Below are 22269 nucleotides of genomic sequence, written 5' to 3' on the forward strand. Positions count from 1 at the left end.
ACCTGTTGTCCCCAACTAATTTTCCCAAATAAATATTATCTACTCAAACTTATTACTTCTAGAAATCGAAATACAATGTAGCTTCTTCGTTAAAAATAACTGTAAAACTAATAGCACATACTTGTAAAAAAAAAAAGGAAAAAACTAATGCTCAGGTTGTAAAGTAATTGTGTGAAAACTTCAAGAAATTAGATCAGTCAAGAGATTATATCTTCCTCACAAGTCATGGCTAGGGCACATACAACCGATTTTGAGCTGTGTATAGTCTTTATGAGCTATAAAAACCAGGCCAGATAAGAGAAGAAAGGTAAGGCAATGCTGAGTCTTACATACTAAAAAAGGACAAAGTGCACCTGACCTACACATCATAAAATTTTTGCAAAAAGTCTGAAACAAATATAGCTAATAACTTTTATATGAAAAAATCATTAAGCGTTTGTGCTGGCTATTCTGGCAGTCATATAAGCTAAGATGTGGTTTCTCTTTTGTCAGTATAGGCTGATAAGAGTACATTACCAGCAGGCAACCGGCCTGTGAAGATAACTTTCAGCGTGAAAAAGAAATCAATTCCACAATTGGAGCCCAATCTCAACTTGGCAATTAAAATTGGCACAAAATCCGTGACAAACCAGCCAGCCTGGAAAGGGGGATTTAGCCCCTTCTGTTCTTTTGGATTATATTAAACTGTCAAATTACATGAAATACATGTAACTGTAGTCCTAAACGAAAAACATTTCGGAACATTTTCTTCATTCTAAGTGGTAGCCAACCAGCAAAACGGTGTTAAATCACTTAAATTATTGTATAAGGATGAAGCTTCTCTATGCATATTACGGCCCCCACCAACATGTTTTTAATATTGCTGATTTCATTCTTCTGTACTGAAGACATAACAAATAGTTTTCCCCAGATTGTTTTACGCTAAAGCAATCACATCATCATCATCATCATTATCCCTAACGCACAAAACAGAACACAGGGCTTTTATTTTGATGAGTTTATTAGATTCAAGTCTGCAAGGAGGGGCGCAGCGGTGATGGAGCCGCGAAGGCGCCGTCCATCACACGCTGTGCAGAGCTCGAGTGACAGCGTCTAGTCACGGACACGACACTGGGCACACTTGGCAGGGAGGTTCCAAGATACAAAATGGGCTTCGCCGACGACTTTCCATAGGAGGAAATGAACACTTTTTCAGCACCTCCCGAAGAAAACTATCTATTCCCTTCTCTAGCTTGCTCAGAAATCGTTAAGTCTACCGGATTCTTTCTCGTTCTGCATTTTCTCCGAAGAGATTTTCGGAGATTAAATTCCAGGATCGGGATGTCACCTCACATCACGGCGATAAAAATCGCACCTTAGTTACATAAAAGGGAGCCCCGCGAGCGTACGTGAACCACCGGGCCCACGAGCGAAGGCGACGGCGGCTCGGTCGCCGCCTGCCGACGTCCCGGACCCCGCGCGCAGCTCTCGGCCTAGCGGCGAAGGCCCACGAGGGCCGCGAGCGGGCGGCCGGGCCTCGGTGGCTCCGGGCGTGGCCCGCGAAGGGCGGGAGCACTGGGCTGCGACGCCCACCGGGGTCAGAGCGAGCACCTGCGGCCACCGCGGCCGCAGGCCTGGGGTCGGCCCGCCCCGCTCCTTCCCTCGGCACGCACCGCCGCCTCACCTGCGGGCTGTCCTCCAGCGTCTCTTCGATGGGCAGCTTGTCGATCCCCGGCATCGTAGAGGAGGGAGGGCGGCGGCCGCCCACAACTCCCCACGCCGAGCTGCCCGCAGCAGCTAACCCCAACCCACTCTCTCTCGCAGGGGCTGCCGCGGTCCCCGCCTGCACCGCCCTCGCTGCCCTCGCTAGGCGCGGTGAGACCAGGCGGGAAATCCCGCCTCCCGGCGCACTCATTGGCTCGCGGAGACGCCCGTCAGCGCGGCGGGGCTGGCCGGGAGGTGCCTTCGCCTCGCGGGGCTCTGCGGCAAACGCGGGCCTCAGAGGGAGCGGAGGCGGCGCTGCAGCGGAGGCGGCGCTGCCTACGCCCGGCGAGCTCATAGTTTGTGCTCGCGCGTTTGTATGTAAATCGTAAGGGACCCACCACCGCGCGTCTCGGGTAACCACAACCTCGAGTGAGGACCACACTGGGGAATTTGAGCCGGTTTTATTTCTCCCTTAACATTTTCCACTGGAGGTCGTGGGAAAGGCCCTACCGCTGGCGCCTTTCTTTAACTTCCCAAACTATAACCTTTCGAACCCTGCCGGAAGCGTCCAGTCTCCCCGCTCCAGCAAAATGCTGCAGGCAAACTCAGATGTCTGTGAGGTCCAAAGTTGTGTCATTAACAGGGCTTTCCGGTAAATTTGTGGACAACAGACTCGAAGTTATTTTTCTGGACATATGGATAGTCAGTATATTCAGCTTAAAACATGTGACTTTGTTGTCAATTCATCAATTCTTACCTGGCCTTTAAAAGACTGACTCGCCACCATTTAGATTTTCATGTTTCTTTTAAATCGCAAATGAAACATCTTTTAAAAACCCTGATACACTGATTAATGATGTTGGTAACTGAATAGCATTTCTGTTTGGTGAAAAAGTTTTTTAAAAAAAAGTTTCTTCGGCCTCTAAATAGAGAAAAGTGAATGAAGCTCTACTTCCAGAACCTGGTCCAGATTAGAACTCCTGCCTCTTTGTCCATTTTACCCAACCTCATACTGCCTCGTTTATTTCTCTGTAGAGTTATGAGAGTTTCATCAGTATTCAGAGAAAATGGAAAAGTCACTATTGTCTCCTAAAAATCTAGCCATTGATCCCACCGATCCATCCCATTTTCATTCAAGAAATTTAAGAAATGCTAAGTAAAGATTATTAAAGATTATTAGTTTCCTGGTTCCAAAGATACACTGGAACAAATCCAGATACAGTGGAACAAATCCAAATGCAGTATTAAGCTTTGAATAGAAGGTCTCCCCTTAGATTATCAACTAGTCATCCTCTAGAAGAGATCTTTAGTTTTTGAAAGGTGGTATGGAGTGAGTTAGCTGCACCCAGCATCTACAAATCCCAGCAACCCGAGTCTGTCCTTTCTTTTTCCCTCTGGCAGCACAGCGGTCATGCAGCCTGGCTCCAAAGGAAGACTTTCAAGGTAAGTGACCTTTTTGGTTGAATTGTGATTTAGGCTATATGTGAATGAGAAACAAGGTAGTGACAATTGATAAGAATCAGAAGAAAGTGACAAGTGAAAATAAAGTATGAGACAAGAGTAATTATATGGTGTAACTGAAGGGATTTGGCCAGTTAACTTGGCCAAACCAAATAATTTCAGTGAAAAATTCTATTAAGTATCTGAATTATTTGGGCAGGGTATTATCATCAAGTTAAATGGTTTCCTTCTTTGTATGTTATATGCATCTAAACTATTTTTGTAAAGGATTCTAAAGAGGCTATTATATTTTCAGAGAGGGGCAAGGAATTCTTACCAGGCTCAGCTGATTAAATAATGAAACAACAAAAACAAGTTGACATTTGATTGGATGGAGAAGCAGTTTAGTCAAAGTATAAAACTAGAAAGAATCTTCAAAGGCCTTCTATTAGGATCCTTTATCTTTAGGTTACGGTATGCTCTGCTCATCCAAAAAGATGATTGTATTTCCTATTTTAAAACATCTCTAAAGCTGCAGAATTATAGTCTCCTTTGATAACCAATTTAAGTTTAATCAGCCTAAGTTCTGCACAGTTGACCAAACTCAGTTCCTTTTATACAGGAAATGAGGCTTGTTCAGAAAGACTGCCTCGGGGGTTACTAGAGACTCCCTTGTGAGTAGCATAGTAAAAACTTTGGCCAGCTGGTTAATTTTATGGAAGGCAAGGTAGGATTGAATCACATCCATCAAAGAATTCTTTGAGACATTTTACACATATAATTTATTGGGATGTTTTACACATATAATTTACAATAAAAGGACATACAATCCTATAAATAGATTAGTTAGTTATTAATGTCCTAAAATTATATTTGATCTTATAATTAGGTTTTTACACGATACTGCCTGAAGTTCTGGTCTGTGGTCTATAATAGGAAATAATCCAACAACCCAAATGACGCTGATATTTTACTTTTCAAAATTATCCCCTAAATTAGTTGTTACAAAACTCATGCACACGTACAGTTCATCTGGGGAAGGTTGTCGGAATACAGATTTTTGAGCTCAACTGGTAGATTGTGATGCCATAGGTCAGAAGTGGGGTGGGAATCTTCCCAAGTGACTCCAAAGCAAATAATTCTCAAGACACATGTTGAAAAACTATCCAAAATGGAAAATAACCATTTCCCTTTCCCAAATATTGTATTTTAGGAAATTTAAAGAGACAAGTAAACGTTTAGGAAAGGAGTCATAGGTTCCAGCTGAGGCTGCCAAGAGCGGCGCCATTTCCAGAATCCCCTCAAGAACCTGGAATGCCTCCTACTGACAGATATCCCCTGAAAGACCAATCAATCAGAAATTCTTGGGAATTCATATTCCCGTTAAGAATTTAATATATAATGCAGATAATTCTGGAGTGTTACCTAATAAATCCCTCCTTAACCCATTTCCCATTTGCCCCAAGAATACTCGCCAGCAGCGCTTGCAACTGTAGCGTTAACCCCGAGATAACGAGATAACGTGCAGATTACAGTTCTAACCTTACCCCAAAATTTGCGACAAAATATCTTGCTTTTATTATTATAGTCTCATCGCTCTAGTGTATCGGTGTTCTTTGGAAACAAATGACGTCATTCTATTTATAGCATTCTGTTTATAGTGATGGTATTTCTATTTACAAAATATAGTAACTCTCCATTACTAAATATGTCAAATCCTAGAAAATGTAACATTCCTACACATAATGTTAAATGAACTCTGGTGGCGGGCTGCACTTTTTTTCCTAAACGGGAAATGGGTTAATGGATTCACTTAAATAGATAATTCGGTTGTTTTCTTAACATTTAGCTGAGATGAACCAAATTCTAGAAATGAGCATATAAATTGGTAATTCGGGAAACTGAGTCACTTCCATCCACTTTAAAATATTACAACTTAAATGCCCATCAACAGATTATTGGATAAAGAAATTATAATATCCAGTATTACTCAGCCATTTAAAAAAATGAAATTCTTCACTTCACAAAGACATGGATGGACCTAGAGATTTTTATGCTGAGTGAAATAAGTCAGAGAAAGAAAAATACCATGTGATTTCACTTATATGCGGAATCTAAAGAACAAAAAGAACAAACTAATCAATAATGGACTCACAGATATAGAGGACAATCTGGTGATGGCCTGAAGGGAGGAGGGTTGGGGGCCTGGGATAAAGGAGCAAAAGGTTAAAGAAGTACAAATTAGTAGTTGATAGCTGGTTATGGGGATGGGAAGCACGGCATAGGGAATGCAGTCAGCAGTAATGTAATGGCTAAGTATAGAGCCAGAGAGAGAAAGAGCATTTAGGGGGATCGTTTCATAAACTATATAAATGTCTAACCAATTTACGGTATACTTGAAACTAATAATAAAATTAAATTAAAAAATATATATTACAACTAGTGGTAGAGTAGGGGGAAGCTTTAGGCAACTGGAGGATAGAATCAAAAATTCTGAGTAGATTGCAAAAGGGTGGATGGGCAGCAAAAACCAGCTGATTCTTCATTGTGCCACTGAAAAACATCCTCTGCCTTTGACCCTGAGGTTAATGTTGTGTTTGCTCTTTGCCACAGCATCCTTAGAATGCAAGGTAAATTCTGTAGCTTCTACTTTTTTGACTGTAAAAAGAATTAAACTTTATTTCTAAGATAATTGTATATGCTTCTGTTTCTTTTATGGTCGCCTTGATTCCATTTTGAAAAAAGAGGATATTAAGAAATTAATTTCTTTGGCCAGGCCAAGAACTTTGAAACAAAGCAGCATCATTCCCATTTCTGTGGGGAGGTAGATAAAATCATGGGCCTGAGCTCATGGACATGAACTGTGGAGCCATCCTAACTGGCTTTGAATCCTAGCTGCACTCTTTACTAGTTCTGTGACTTTTGTCAAGTTACTTGACTTCTCTGTATGTCCATTCCATCATCTGAAAAGTGAGGCTTAATATAGAGAACCTACATTATAAAGTTGTAAAGGTGATTAATGAGCTTTCAAAATAGTTCTGGACACCATAAGCATTCAATAAAAATTAGCTAATTATTTTTATTATTTACTGTTAAATATTAAAAATGTTAATGCTTTTAAGGCAGATTTCGTTTTCATTTTTCCCTTTTTTTTAATCATATCTAAAGAAACCAATATTTTCTAAATCAGAAGATTATCTTAGAAAATCCTGATACTATTTTAAGTGGTATTACCATTATCCTTGCTAGTATTTTATCACTTAGGGGCTTTTATGGCCAAAACAAAAATTTTTAAATCAACGAATATGTATTTTGATATTCTGGAGAACAGGTGTAGATACCAAAACATCAAAGGCAATTACCCTGTTTTTGTTTTTTGGCAGCGGAGAGGGAGAGATGCCCTAAGGTTAAAGACATAAGACCTTATGACACTTCTACCTCCATAAGAGTTCTGGGGAGCAACAGGAAAGTCAATGGAGAAGAGGTTGCTCTTAGAGAAGCCAATATGTCCGATACTGTTTACTCACTGAAAACATTTTAATTTTTACAAGCCCACAGAGGATGGTAAAAAACAGAGTAATTAAATATTGATTAAACCAGTATGGTTTATCTCATGGCTAATGCAAATAAATCTCAGGATTAATCTGCACATCCTTCTAAGAACACCAGGTGGTGCTATGAATTTAGTTTTGGAATTCAAAGAACTACCTCAGGAAATAGTCTTCTCAATTTGTGTTTACTAGATAATGAGCAAAGGTATTAAAATTCTCTCCCCTTTTGGAGCTTTAGTTTAGTGGGGATGGTGAGGAGAAAGAAAGGCAATTAAAAAATAAACATAATAAATCATATTACAAGTATGTTAGAAAGCGGTAAGTGCTATAGAAAATAGAACAGGGAGAATGGGGTAGGGAGGCAGTTGCAATTTTAAATAGGTTCATCAGAGTGGGTGTCATTGAGGAGACATCTGAGTAAAACTTGAAGAAAGCGATGGAAACATCTGGGTAGAAAGCAGTCTGGGAAGAAGAACCACCAGGGCAGAGACCCTAACCCTTAAGGTAGGAGTGGCCTGGCCTGTTTAAGAACTGCATAGAGGAAAAAAAAAAAAAAAGAATTGCATAGAGGCCAGGAAGAAAAATTGTAGGAGAGGAGAGAGCCAAGGGGAGTCTGCCGTGGAGAAGGGAAGAAGAAGAGGCCAAATTGTGTAAAGCCTTGTGGCCTATTGTGAAGACTTTGACTTTTACTCTGGTTTTGGATTAAAATACCCTTAATAGAGGTTGTGATTTGAAACAAATGTTGAGGAAGCTGAATTAATTAAGGAAATGAGATATCATAAATTATGGGCAAATTAACATTGTAAAAACTTGGTAGTTTATAAGCATTTTTAAACATAATCACACCTAACTTAATATTAATTACTATCTTCTCCACGAGTTTCTTTGCAGAAATCATTTTATCTCTTGGGTACCTTGTGCTGCCCCTGATAAATACTGGAGTTTAATAAATGTTTATTATGATTCAAAAGTTTGTTTTTAAGTTGATAAAACCAAAACATTTATTCCCTAGAAATAATATTAAAAATAACAATCAGGTTCTCAGGTTAACTGACGGCTCCCATTTAATCTACAATGATTAGATCAAATGGCACTAAACTGTAGGCCTGAGTCCCTCAGAGCCCTAAATCCTAAACTGTTTTATCTTTGAATACTGAGTCTGGGGGAAACCTGAGTCTAATTTTGCCTAACCCTGAATTGTCTTGTTCCCACTGTCAATCTAGGAAGGTCATAAGGACAAGAGTTAGACTGGATGGGAGTATTCGTTGACTAAGATTTCTTAGAAGGAAACATGGCAGCATCCACCAAAAAATACTCTTCAAAAAAATTTTCCTTAGAGACACTATGTCTGCTAACATGTATGTGCAAGGTGTTCATTGCCGTAATGTTTGTTATAGTAAAAAAAAAAATCAGAGACAACCTTAAGTGCCCATTATCAGGGATGTTGTTCAATAAATTATGGTGTTATCTGCTTGATGTGTAGCACCAAGCAACTGTTGAAGAATGAGAGTTATACATGCTCTGACACACGTGGAGGGTGGTATTGGAGAGCGGCTATGAACCATATTGCAAAACAATACATGTCTGACTTCATGTGGATAAAACATGTGTGTGCATCCACCTATTTATATCAAGCATTTTTAAAAGACAGGAAGAAGCACTAAGCTGTTAGTAGTGGTAGCCGGTTAGGTTGGGAGTATAAATGGGGTAGAATTGAAGGAGACTATTATGTTTTGCTGTGGTATTGAATTAATCTTTTTAAAATAAAAATGCATTTGTGTTTCAAGTGATTTTATATCAGTTTTTTTAAATCAAGAGGCTGATATGTACAAGGCAGTTTACTTTACCAAAAACAATTTTAACTAATTCAAAAATGTAAAAATATGAAACTGTAGTCTTGAGATTTGAGAAGAACAAAGGCTGAGAGGGGTCTTTAATGTTATAAATAAAAAGAACTTGTTCAATAAACCTTTATTTAATATCTTCTGTGTGACAGGTACTGTGATGGGTGCTGGGAGAGATAGAAGTGTGTGCAAAACAGTCTGAACTCTCCCAAACTTTGTAACCACTGGGAAAGATATCGTATGTCTCAAATAACAATGGCAGATGAAGGCCTTAGGGATGACAGAGTGCCACAGATGTGACTTGTTCAACATGGCTCAAGATTTTTAAATTTTAAGCTCAGATTTTAAAAATAAATACCCATCTCACTTTTTATTAAATTTAGTTACAGAATGCCATAATGTCTTCTAATTTGTGGATTACCCTGAAGTGATTTATAAGTGGTTGATAGAAAACTGGGAGTACCTTTACACATTAAAAAACAATGGCTGGGGAGCACGGCATAGGGAATGCAATTAGCATTAATATGATGGCTAGGTGGAGGGCCAGGGGAAGGAGGTAACAATGGGGGGGATCGTTTTATGAACTATATAGATGTCTAACCAATGTACTGTATACTTGAAACTAATTTTTAAAAAAATTTTTTTAAATGGCAACAGTAGAAAGCCTACAGCATTAACATTGTCTGTCCAGTTTACAAATGTCACATCATTACTACTTCTAGGTTCGTGTTGTCCAACAGAACTTTCTGCAGTAATGGAAATGTTCTCTGTCTGTGCTGTCCAATATGGTAGCCACTGGCTACATGTGGCTATCTAAATTTAATTAAATTATGATGAAATTAAATTTAAAATTTAGTTTATCAGTTGTGCTAGCCATATTTCAAGTGCTCATTAGCCACATGAGGCTAGTGGCTACTATATGGGATAGCACAAATATAGAACATTTCCGTTATCTTAGAAAACTCTATTGGATTGGAAGTTCTATTGGTCTACAGTTATAGATTAATGTTTAATAATAGTCACATATCTACTCACCCACCAATCTAATTTATTTTCATGCATTTTAAAGTTGCAGACATCATCCTACTTCCCTAAACTAATCAGAATGCATATTATTAACTATATGTTAATACTTGTTTATGCTTTAATGAATAAAATTTTATATACAGTGAAGTGAACAAATTTATGTGGATGTGTATGTGTGTGTGTGTGTATTCCTAGATTACCTATTCTGTTCCATTGATCCTTGTGTCTTTCTGCCAATACTACCCTATCTTTATTACTAAAGCTGTATATTGTCTTTTTTTTAATTAATTTTTATTTTTCAATTACAGTTGACATTCAGTATTATTTTATATTAGCTTCAGGTGTACATCAGAGTGGTTAGACATTTATATAATTTACAAAGTGATCCCACCGATAAGTCTAGGACTCACCTGGCACCATACATGTTTATTACAATATTATTGACTATATTCCTATGTTGTACCTTACATCACGTGACTGTTTTGTAACTACCAATTTGTACTTCTCAATTCCTTTGCCTCTTTTACCTAGCCTCCCAATACCCCTCCCATCAGTTTGTTCTTTGTATCTATGAGTCTGTTTGAGTTTTAATTTGTTCTTTAGATTCCACATATAAGTGAAATTATATGGTTTTTTGTCTTTCTCTGTCTGACTTATTTCACTTTAGCATAATAACTTCTATTCATGTTGTCGCAAATGATAAGATTTCATTTTTTTTTTTTTATGGCTGAGTAATACTCCATTACATACATGTACCACTTCTTTATCCATTCGTCTGTTGATGAATACTTAGGTTGCTTCCATATCTTCACTATTATAAATAATGCTGCAATGAACATAAGGGTGCATATATCTTTTCAAATTAGTGTTTTAGTTTTCTTTGGATAAATACCCAGAAGTGGAATTGCTGGGTCAAGAGGTAATTTATTTTTAATTTTTTGAAGAACCTTCATAGTGTTTTCTACAGTGGCTGCACCAATTTGCAATCCCACCAACAGCACACGAGGGTTCTCTTTTCTCCACATCCTTGCCAACACTTGCTGTTTGTTGATTTATTGATAATAGCCATTCTGACAGGTATGAGGTGATATCTCATTGTAGTTTTAATTTGCATTTCTCTGATGATTAGTGATGTTGAGCATCTTTTTATATGTCTATTGGCCATTCGTATGTTCTCTTTAGAGAAATGTCTATTCAGGTCCTCTGCCCATTTTTTAATCAAATGGCTTGTTTTTTTTTTTTTTTTTGGTGTTGAGTTGTATGACTTCTTTATAAATTTTGGATAATAACCCCTTATCAGTGGTATCATTGGTGAATATCTTCTCCCATTCAGTAGGCTATCTTTTCATTTTGTTGGTGGTTTTCTTTGCTATACAAAAATTTTTAAGTTTGATGTAGACCCATTTGTTTATATCTTCTTTTGTTTCCCTTGCCCAAGAGATAGAGCAGAAAAAATATTGCTAAGAGCAAAGTCAGAGAGTTCACTGCCTATATTTTCTTCTAGGAGTTTTATGGTTTCATGTCTTCCATTTATGTCTTTAATCCATTTTGAGTTTATTCTTGTATGTGGTGTTGGAAGGTGGCCCAGTTTCACTTTTTTGCATGTATCTGTCCAGTTTTCTCAATACCATTTTTCCAATACCCAAGAGACTGTCTACCCCATTGTATATTCTTGCCTCCTTTGTCATAGATTAATTGACCATATAGGCATAGATTTATTTCAGGGCTCTCTATTCTATTCCACTGATCTATGGGTCTGCTTTTATGCAAATACCATGCCATTTTGATTACTATAGCCTTGTAGTATAGTTTGATATATGGTAGTGTGATACCTCCAACTTTGTTCTTTCTCAGGATTGCCATGGCTACTTGGAGTCTTTTATGGGTCCATATAAATTTCAGAATTATTTGTTCTAGTTCTGTGAAAAATGCTGTTGGTATTTTGGTAGGGATTGCATTGAATCTATAAATTGCTTTGGCAATATGGACACTATAGCAATGTTAATTCTTCTTATCCATGAGTACGGTATATACTTTGATTTATTTGTATCTTCTTCAATTTCTTTCTTCAATGACATAATTTTCTGAGTACAGCTCTTTTACATCCTTGGTTAAGTTTATTCCTAGGTATTTTTTTTAATGCAATTATAAATGGGATTGTTTTCTTAATTTCTATTTCTAATAGTTCCTCATTTGTGTTTAAAAATGCTACCAATTTCTGAATATTAATTTTGTATCCTACTACTTTACTAAATTAATTTACCAGTTCTAATAGTTTTTTTGTAGGTCCTTTAGGGTTCTCTCTATATAGTGTCATGTCATCTGCAAATAATGACAGTTTTACTTCTTCTTTTCCAATTTGGATGCCTTTTATTTCTTGTCTGTGGCTAGGACTTCCAATACTATGTTGAATAAGTGTGGTGAAAGTGGACATCTTTGTCTTGTCACTGATCTTAAGGAAAGTGCTTTTAGATTTTTCCTGTTGAGAATAATGTTAGCTGTGGGTTTGTCATATATGGCTTTTATTATGTTGAGGTATGTTCTGTTTATTCTCACTTTGCTGAGAGTTATTACACATGAATGCTGGATTTTGTCAGCTGCTTTTTCTGCATCTATTGGTACGATCATATAATTTTTATCCTTCATTTTGTTTATGTGGAGTATCACGTTAATTGATTTGTGGATATTGAACTACTCTGGCTATCCAAAATAAATCCCACTTAATCATGGTGTATGATCTTTTTAATGCATTGTTGAATTCGACTAGCCAAAATTTTGTGAGGATTTTTGCCTCTATGTTCATCAGAGATATCAGCCTATAATTTTCTTTTTTTGTAATGTCCTTGTCTGATTTTGGAATCACCTCATAAAATGAGCTTGGGAGCCTTCCCTCTTAAATTTTTTGGAAGAGTTTGAGAAGAATAGATGTTAATTCTTCTTTGAATGTTTGGCAGAATTAATCTGTGAAGCCATTTTGTCCAAGACTTTTGTTTGTTGGGATTTTTTTGATTACTGATTTGGTTGTGATAGTTGTAATCACTCTGTTCAAGTTTTCTGTTTCTTCCTGATTCAGTCTTAGAAGATTGTATATTTCTAGGAATTTATCCATTTCTTCCAGATTGTCCAGTTCATTTGTATATAATTGCTCATAATATTTTCTTACAATTCTTTATATATCTGTGGTGTCAGTTGTCACTTCTCATCTTTCACTTCTGATTTTATTTATTTGCATCCTCTCTTTTTCTTGATGTGTCTGGTTAAGTGTTTATCAATTCTGTTTATTTTTCAAAGAACCAACTCTTGGTTTCATTGATCTTTTGTATTTTTTAACTCTATTTCATTGATTTTTGCTCTGATCTTTATTATTTCCTTCCTACTATTCACTTGGAGTTTTGTTTGTGGTTCTTTTTCTATTTCCTTTAGATATAAGATTACATTGTTTATATGAGATTTGTTTGTTTGTTTGTTTTTAGAGGTACGCCTGTGTTGCTATGAATTTCCCTCTTAGACTGCATTCTCTGTGTCCCATATATTTTGGGACATTTTCATTCGTCTCAGGGTATCTTTTGATTTCTCCCTTGATCTAATTATTAACCCATTTATTGTTTAGTAGCATGCTATTTAGCCTTCATGTGTTTGTGTGTCAGGTTTTTTTTTCTTGGAATTGATTTCTAGTTTCATATCATTGTGGTAAGAGAAGACATTAGATATGATTTCAATATTTTAAAATTTATTGAGACTTTGTTTTGTGGCCTAACATGTGGTTTATCTTGGAAAATGTTCTCTATGCACTTGGAAAGAATATATATTCTGATGCTTGTGGTGAAATGCTCTAAAAATATCAATTAAAACAATCTGGTCTAATGTGTCATTTAAGGCCACTGTTTCCTTGTTGATTTTCTGTCTGCAAGATTTATCTGTTGATGTCAATGGGGTGTAAAAGTTTCCTACTATAACTATATTACTGTTGATCTTTCCCTTTATGCCTGTCATATTTGTTTTATATATTTAGGTGCTTCTATGTTGGGTGCAGAAATGTTACAAGGGTTATGTCCTCTTGGATTGATCCCTTTATCATTATGAAATGTCCTTTTTGTCTCTTTGTCGAAGTTGAAATGAACAAATTGTAAACAGTACCAATCAATGAGTAATGACAAATGTATACATACATCTGTGTAATCCAAACGCCAGCAAGATATACAACATTACCATTACTCCCTCCTCCAGTTTCCTCATTCTTCTTCCCATTTAGTCCCCACCTCCACCCCAACTTTCTGAGTTTTTCGATATAGTTTTATCTGTCCTAGAATATCACATAAATGAAATCATTCTTTTTTAAAAATATATTTTGTAGATTTTAAGAATTTTTTATGTAAACAGTCATGTCATCTGTCAATAGAGACATTTTACTCTTCCTTTCTGATCTATACGACTTGTATTTTTTTTTCTTGTTTTAATTAACTGACTTAGATATAATATAGTGTTGAATAGAAATGCTGCATGTTGACATCCTTGCCTTGTCCCTAATCTTAAGGAGAAAGCATTTAATATTTTTCACCATTAAATATTGTGTTACTGATTATTTCTATAGATGCCCTTTATCAAATTGAGGAAGTTACTTCTATTTTGCTCAAAGAATTTTTTAAGTCATGAATGAGTATTTTTCTGTATCTGTTAATGTGATCACATGATTTTCTTTTTTTCTGTTAAGATGATGAATTACATTGATTGATTTTTGAATATTAAATCATCCTTTCTGGAAAAAGTTCCATTTAGTCATAATGTATTATTCTTTTTGTATGTTTCTGTATTCGGTTTGCTAATATTTTAAGTTTTTTGTGTCCGTGTTCATGAAAAATATTTGTCTATCATTTAAAAAATTTTTTTTGTTATGAGGTTTATTCAGGCCTCATAAAACAAATTTAGAAGGGTCTCCTTCATTTTCTGAAAGAATTTATAAGATTGGTATCTGTTTAAGACTTTTCTTTAAATGTTTGACAAATTTTACCAGTGAAATTATCTGAGCCTGGAATTTCTCTTTGTGGGAAGGAATTTGATAACCAATTCAATTTCCTTAATAAATATATGACAGTCATATTTTCTATTTCATCTTGTCTCAGTTTTGGTAATCAGTTTTTCAAGATATTTGTATATTTCATGTTGAATTTATTGGTATGAAGTTGTTTAATTTGTTGACATAAAGTTGTTCATAATATTACCTTTTAATGTCTGTAGTCTTTATTATGGTATCACCTCTTTATTACTACTATTGGTAATTTATGTTCTTTCTTTTGTTCTTGATCATTCTGCCTATAGGTTTATCAATCTTGATGAGAAGCTTAGAATTTCAGCCCCAACTCCTAACCTCTAGGGAGAGGAGAGGGACTGGAGATTGAGGTCAGTTACCAATAGCCAGTGATTTAATTAATCATGCTTATGTGATTAAACCACCATAAAAATCTCTAAAAGCCAGATTCAGAGAGCTTCCAGGTTGGTGAATACTTTGAGGTGCTGGGACGGTGGTGTGCCCAGAGAAGGCATGGAAGTTCCCTTCCCCCATAGCTTGCCCTATGTATCTCTTCCATTTGACTGTTCATGAGTCGTATCCTTTATAATAAACCAATAAACAAATATAAAGTTCCTTCCTGAGTTTTGTGAGCCATTCTAGCACATAACTGAACCTGAGGCAGGAGTCGTGGGAACCCTGGAATTATAGCCAGTTGGTCAGAAGTATAGGTTGTAACCTGGGATTTGTGATTGGCTTCGAAGTGGGGCCAGTCCTGTGGGACTGAGCCTTTAACCAATGGGGTCTGTGCTAGCCTTCTCTGTAGTTAGAATTGAATTGTAGGACACCTAGTTGTTGTCTGCAGAGAACTAGAGAATTACTTGGTATGGAAAATCCATACACATTTCATGTCAGAAGTTTTGTGAGTGAAAACAGCTCAGACTATCCTATCGGTCCTTGCTTAAAATCCTACCCTGGCTTCTCTTTGCACTTGAACTTATTATCATGGTTTTTATAAAGGTTGTCCATTACCCAGCCAGGCCTGGCTCTCCAAACAATAGCATCTGTTACCACTCACTTCCCTTTGGCTATTGTCTTTTCCTCCTCAAATATTCCAGGGCTTTTCAGCTGCAAGACCTTTGTACTTGCTGTTCCCTATGACTGGGGTGCTTTTTCTTAAGACTTTGGCATGCTGGTTTTCTCTCATCCTCAGTTTCAGCTAAAATTTCACCTCCTTAGGGAGGCCTGCCCAACCACCATATCTAAAGACCTTCTCTACGCCCTATCCCACCCATCCACTCCCAGCCCTGCTAGGTTTCATCTCCATCACCTTGTTTATTCTTTTCAATGAGTTTATCACTCTCTGATTACCTTCTATTGTTCATCACTGATCTCTAGCACCTAGAATGGTGTCTGGCACCTATGAAGTGCTCTATAAAAACCTTTTGAGTCAATATATAAGAAAACATTTCCTCGACATTTTTAGAGAAATTTTTTTCCTACCTTTTATTTTCAACTCATCCGTATTTAAACTGGTATTATGTAAGTCCAGATAAAATCAACTCAAGGAATAAAAATATTGGAATGTCCTTGTTGATAAAGAAGAAATTGGGGACTGGAGCTGCTTCAGCATGTGCTGTAGCATTTTCTGAATTTGTACCTCTGAGGCACTACTGTGGGTATCAGGATCTCAGTGAAGCCTCTTCTTACCTTCTCCTCTGATGATCCAGCTTACCTGGCTCACCTGTTTCCTTTTTTCATTCTTATAACCAGTTAATGTAGGAGGTAATTTATTTTTTTATAATTATTGTCTGTTGTCTGTCTTTCCACTCCCACCCCACACTGCACCACTGCGAGCTTCATGAGGGCAAGGGTCCAGTTCTATTTGTTCTGGTACTAAGTAGGTGCTCAACGAATTGTGGAATGAATGAATGAATGACTCAAAGAAGAGAAAGGAATCTGGGAAAGTTATGAATTCTCTCTTCCAGTACTTCCCCAGATGTTGACTAGTTTATTCATTCTCAGCATGGCTTTACTTGTATATTTATAACCTATTCTTTGTGTGCCTGTTGCTGCTTTTTATGTGAATCTTTTGTTCACTCTAGAGCTTGCATAAGGAGGAATCTAGCTCTGTATTTATGACATCATGATAGGACAAAATCCAATGAAGCTGAGCTCCATCCTGTAGGGGCTATTTCCTCTATGAGTAGAGACTACCTTTCCTCTTCCCTGAAGAAAAATCTAGTAGTTGTTTAAATGCAGGATAAAACTGAGCACTTAAGTTTATCAAGAAAATACTGGAAGAAAAGGAGCAGCAGTATGCAAGAACTAAAAGGATCACACCTTTTTGGGAGAGTGGCCAAGTTCAAAATCTTCCCAATTGGCTATATTTCTCTTTTAATTTCAAGTTTTCTTAGGATTACAAAATTAAAACATTCTATTATTGTTATTTTCACAAACCTATTGTCTTCATGGAAATCTCCCAGTTCTTCAGATGATCAACAGAGGAAAATTTTTCTTTAAAACATACAGTATACTGTTTTCTTTGAAGTAATTGTGGTGAGAAGAGAAATCTTCCCTTGAGTTTGAAGTCATGCTTTTAAGTTGCTTGGAGGTGGTAACATGTAAATCTTCATAGTATCTCTCATTTAAAAGAAAAGATGAAAGAAGGGAATTATCTCATTAATTATTTAAAATACTTGGTGCAACTGTTCCTTATGAATTAATCCCAGCACTTGGAAGACAATTACACTCAGTGTTAATAACTTTGCCAACCTTTTCCAGTATGCTGCACTCCAAATACTTTTGTGTTTTCATTGACAACATTTACTATTACATATACATATGAAAAACAGTCATTTTCATCAGAATTACTGTAATAGCATTAAGAGATTATTACCTTTTCCAATTTCCTTGGAAGAAAATTCACTTAAATTAGATTATTTATTACTTGACTGCTTTTCTATCTTGCCTGTATGTTTAGGTAACTGGAGTCCATGAAAGTAAAAACTTTAGAATAAAAGCATGATTTTATACATTAATGATTTCAAATAAAAGAGGAGTGCCAGTTTGTGCATCACTTCTTTCGAGAAAGTTAAGTCCCTGTTCTGCTTAGGAGAGATAACACTTTTTGTCCCTGTAGGTGGCCCCCTGGTGTAGCCATTAGTTGCTAATTACTTGCAAACAAATAAACAATTAACTCCTGAAGCTGCTGGCTGGGTGTTCATTGACATGCTAAAACTTTCTAAGACAGGATTTTAATTAGTGACGTTCTAAATCCAGCCCCCTTGTCAGCGGAGCCTTAAGGTGAACTGTAAGATCCCAGCCCTGTAGTGTGGGAAGAGCCAGCCCAGAGCTTGGAGAGGCCAGAGCTGTCTACATTGTGCAGCCCACGCGACAATGTCTCCCAGCCTTCAGGAAGGTGATCGCCTTGGGGAAAGCAAACCCTCCTTCTGCTCCTTTTCAATTGCAAGCATTTTAGGACTGGACCAGAAGAAAGACTGTGTTCCATCAATGAAACCCCATAGGCCTTGGGCAGACACCTGCGGCTCCTCAGGTATGCAACAATTTAATTTTTCAAACTCTTTGTTATTTCCTTTGTACTGTTTAATTTGGCCTTTAATTTTATACTACATAGAGTTAGAAAGAAACTAAGTTCATGCAGTTACATAACTGAGGTATCTAGGACTTTTAATGCCTCCAGCTGAAATAAAAAGAATATCAGCTTTAAATCTAAGTGGATATAAAGTTCTCTCACAGAAAATGCCAAGAACCTGCATTTACTTCAGATCTCTGTGTTTGACACATCAGATATTCTAAATCTTTTTTCACTGCAAAAAAAAAAGGCATTCAAAGACCAAAATGTTCTCTATCACCAAAGGAGGATCTTCATTTTTGTTTGCTTTTTGGTTTTTGGTTCATGAGAGGTCATTTCTGTTGTGAAACCCAGAAGAAGGCCAGTAGGAAAATTGAAGACAAGTTCCTGAAATTACTTCTTATAGAACTTTTATAGAAAATAGTATTGGACATCTAAGATGGGGTTTATTTTTCTGTTTTTAGAGAAAGATGTTAACCTGTGTCTACTTGTCCCGAGTCTTCCTAATGGGATCTTATTTCCATGGACTGTGGATCACCCAATGCCAGAAGAAAGAGTTTTGAAATATGAAAATTACTTTTCAGCCTCAGAAACACTGTCTTTGAAAAGAGAGTTGAGTTGGTATAGAGGCAGAAGACCAAGAACTGCTTTTACTCAAAACCAGGTGGGAAGATTTTTCAACTAATAATGTCAATCCGTCGGCTTTAACTGACACCCTATTGAGCAAAAGTTCATTCACTTTGGGATCTCAATTTAGGCCTTATTAATGAAACAATAGACTGTATCATTTTTAAGTTTCTGGATAGTCATTTTTTAAAAAAGGCATGCAGATTAATTGCCCAAGATTTAAATGCAGTTATTTTGCTATACAAATTAAAGTCCATTTTATGGTGACATACCACATATCAGCATTTTAAATAACTATTTCTTTACTCTTAGATTGAAATGTTGGAAAATGTCTTTAGAGTAAACTGCTATCCTGGCATTGATATCAGAGAGGACTTAGCTAAAAAATTGAATTTAGAAGAAGACAGAATCCAGGTAATTTTCAAATTTAGTTATTCCTGATGATTGAAATGTTAAGAATAATGAAATAATGTTTCTGAGATCTATTTTGTTTTTCCTTAATTTTAGATCTGGTTCCAAAATCGGCGTGCAAAACTGAGGAGGTCCCATAGAGAATCACAGTTTCTAATGGCGAAAAAAAATTTCAACACAAATTTCTTGGAATAGAAAACTAATCATGTGAAATTATCTTCTAATTTCAGAACATGAAGAATTCATGGAAATATCAAGTTTTTAAAAATTGATGTTTTCTGCATTTAATCTGAATATTGTCATTTTTTTCTGAAAATATACTGTAAATAATTACTATTATATCATGGTATCTATTATCCTTGGGCACTTTTAGATAAAGGCATTTCCTATATATTTTAATAAACATTTTCAGAAAAAGCCAGCTATTTTTTAAGTGTGCAAATTTAATCTAATAAATTAGTTTGCTGAAATCAGTAAACTCATTACTAGGTGACTCCACAAACTGGATTACGTTTACAGAATAATTCAAGTTAAATAATATGATGAGTGGCACAAACATGTGATTTGTTTCAATTAGTTTCCTTCAAGTACATTTTGAAACATCATTATGCTTTAATATATTATAGACTATGATTTTTTCATGAATCTTTAGTTTTTCTTGATTTCTGACATAAAGCAGTGGAAATTTCTTACCATATATCAGTACAAATCCTTATACATGCCAGTTTCAGATTGTTATTTTTCAAGTAAAGTCATTATACCAAAGTAGACATATAAAAGCATCAGTTGTCATATTCCTTTGATATTGCATTACACAAAAGAATTGAGCTGCAAGTAAACGCAAATTTTAAAATATTTTCTAGTTCATTTAATGTTGTGCTTTAACTTCATTTATTAAAGTGATAATGATCATCTGGCTTATATCTATATCCAATGTACTGATTTCCAATCAGCTATACATATATTTTTTTTTCAGCTTTATATTTTATTATATGTAATAATATGTTGACTAAGAAGGTAAGATAACTGACCTATGTTTTGTATGTATCCTGACATGGTTGTTGGAAATAATCAAAAACTATGTATTTCCTTTGCATTTGTCATTGTACATTCTCAATTAAAGAAAGGAATAGGTTAAAAATCATCACAAGAAAGGAGTCCTACCACTGGAATTCTATGTATTTATTTTCTAATTAATCGGTGGAAGGCCAAAGTGGTGTTCTTTTTGAAATGGTAGCTTGTGGACTCTGATTTTATCTCCTGAAAACCATATTTCAACTTTGCCCATTCAAATTGACTTCTTCTTTGCTTCTCTTTTCTTTATTACTCCTCTGTCCTTTTTTCTCCCAGTGACATCCACAGTAGAAGGTTCTTGTTAAATTCCTTTTTCTTTTTTTTTCTTTCTTTTTATCATATTGCATGAGAAAGACTAGAGGGAGTTTGCATATTATTGCTGAGGGAAAATAGCATAACTCAGATTTTGAAGCTTTTTAAAATCATTTACCCAGAGTACATTTGGGGTAGAGAGCTCTGTGTCCCAACAACTGGTCGGCATTAAGCTGCACTTATTCTTTTCTGCAATCGCTGAGATGGAGAGGGAGAAAGAGAAAAAGGCGACAAGGGCAGAAACTGGAAGACCAAAAACATAACATCTTTTCCAAGGGAGACTATTTTTTTTTCCAGTATAAAGAGCTGCTTTTGTTAATATAAAATTTGAAGCACTACTTATGAAATATATGTCAAAATGTATCCAAGAGCTTTCTTTGCTCTTCATTAGGTTCCTATGAAACTATATTAAGTTGGAGGTCTGGAAGTCACCAGGAGTGGGTTGGAAGGGAAAGTGTCACCTGATGGGTAGGCTTTTTTCAAATAGCCTTTATTTTAATACCAAAGGCCATATTTATATACTGTGAACAATTCAAGCAGTATGAAAATACAGTACTATATCCCTCAAATCCTATCTTTCAAATCTTATCTATAAACATTTTATAGATGTTTTTATGTATAAAAGCATATATATGTACATACATGTATGTGTATATATACATACACATGTATATATATAGATACATGCATATGTATTTGTTTTTGCTGTTCTTTTTTTAAATGTCATCACACTTGATATTCTGAGCATCTTTCCAACATCTTGCCGTGTCACACATAGCTCTGTCTTTCTTAATATTTACTTAATTTAGGGTAAGATTTCAAGTCTTGTACATAACAAACTATTCCACAATATTAATATTAATATTTAAGTACTTTTGAAGTAGTACTTTACACGAATGGAGATTTTTTAGAGTAATCATAGTTTATCTAGAATTCATCTGAAATTAAAACTAACGCCAAATGTCTGAGGAATGTGAGGATTCTGTATATAAAATTATAGACATTAGAAAAAATTGAAATAGCATCACAAACATTGATCAACTAGTAATACACTTAAAAATTTTTGTTCATTATAAAAATTGATCATACCTATAAAACATCTGGTGAAGAAAGAAACAGTAATTCTAGAATATTATCTTGGTTTTTTCCAGTGCAATTTAATATAACTGATTTGTGTGGTTCTAAAATTTAATTTTGTCTACAATTGAAATAAGTTGTGTTCATAGCCAAAGTTATATATTCGTAACCGAAATAATTTCTAATAGAAATGATGCATATATAACTGAAATAACACTTAAAAGTAAAAAAATTTTAAATACTAGAATTTATAATATTAAAGAAATTAACTATGAATGTAATTACACATCCTTGTATATTTTCAGACTAATAACAGAATATCATTAAATACTGTGAAGTGAGTCCACAATATGTTAGCATATTTACGAAGCAAGATAATATACAAGATCAGTAGTGTGTTTCCCCTAAAATCATTTCCCAAACCCTAAAAGATAAAAATTGATCTCGTTAAAGGAAATAATGAGCCAGTAACTCTTTTAATCAATTATGATTGATAATAATTTGGAGAGAATATGTGGCTATTCAAGGAAAAAAATGGACTTTAACTTCCGAGGAAAAATCAAACAAGATGAAAATGGAAATGATAATCCAAGATGGAATTATCTTTCCCTCAAAACACACAGG

General features: G+C 35.7%; 2 protein-coding genes across 3 annotated transcripts in view; one reads left to right on the top strand and one right to left on the bottom strand.

The window, feature by feature from the left end:
• APPL1 (adaptor protein, phosphotyrosine interacting with PH domain and leucine zipper 1) overlaps positions 1-2053 on the bottom strand; it is a 35007-nt gene extending 32954 nt beyond the window's left edge. The window contains exon 1 of the mRNA XM_039858621.1: positions 1664-2053. Within this exon, the coding sequence (XP_039714555.1) occupies positions 1664-2038 (375 nt within the window). The 5' untranslated portion in view covers positions 2039-2053. The remainder of the gene's footprint in view (positions 1-1663) is intronic.
• HESX1 (HESX homeobox 1) lies at positions 1972-20046 on the top strand. 2 transcript variants are annotated; one of them, XM_039858622.1, is made up of 6 exons: positions 1972-2112; positions 3085-3126; positions 17832-18105; positions 18609-18808; positions 19084-19185; positions 19279-20046. In XM_039858622.1, the coding sequence occupies exons 3-6, from the start codon at positions 17949-17951 to the stop codon at positions 19375-19377; spliced, it is 558 nt and encodes a 185-aa protein (XP_039714556.1). In that variant the 5' UTR covers positions 1972-2112; positions 3085-3126; positions 17832-17948; the 3' UTR covers positions 19378-20046. The 2 variants fall into 2 exon arrangements, with proteins under 2 accessions (XP_039714556.1, XP_039714557.1); XM_039858623.1 differs by having other exon boundaries at positions 1997-2096.
• The last annotated feature ends 2223 nt before the right edge of the window (positions 20047-22269 follow it).

This window comes from Pteropus medius, unplaced genomic scaffold, assembly GCF_902729225.1.
Source record: "Pteropus medius unplaced genomic scaffold, Ma_sr-lr_union100, whole genome shotgun sequence".
NCBI classification, from domain to species: Eukaryota; Metazoa; Chordata; class Mammalia; order Chiroptera; family Pteropodidae; genus Pteropus; species Pteropus medius.

Bases quoted from the DNA above. Each gene is read 5' to 3' on its own strand.
- HESX1 (XM_039858622.1), top strand. From the start codon at position 17,949: ATGTCTCCCAGCCTTCAGGAAGGTGATCGCCTTGGGGAAAGCAAACCC. The intron at 18,106-18,608 runs GTATGCAACAAT...TTCTGTTTTTAG, and splicing joins AGACACCTGCGGCTCCTCAG to AGAAAGATGTTAACCTGTGT. The intron at 18,809-19,083 runs GTGGGAAGATTT...CTTTACTCTTAG, and splicing joins CTGCTTTTACTCAAAACCAG to ATTGAAATGTTGGAAAATGT.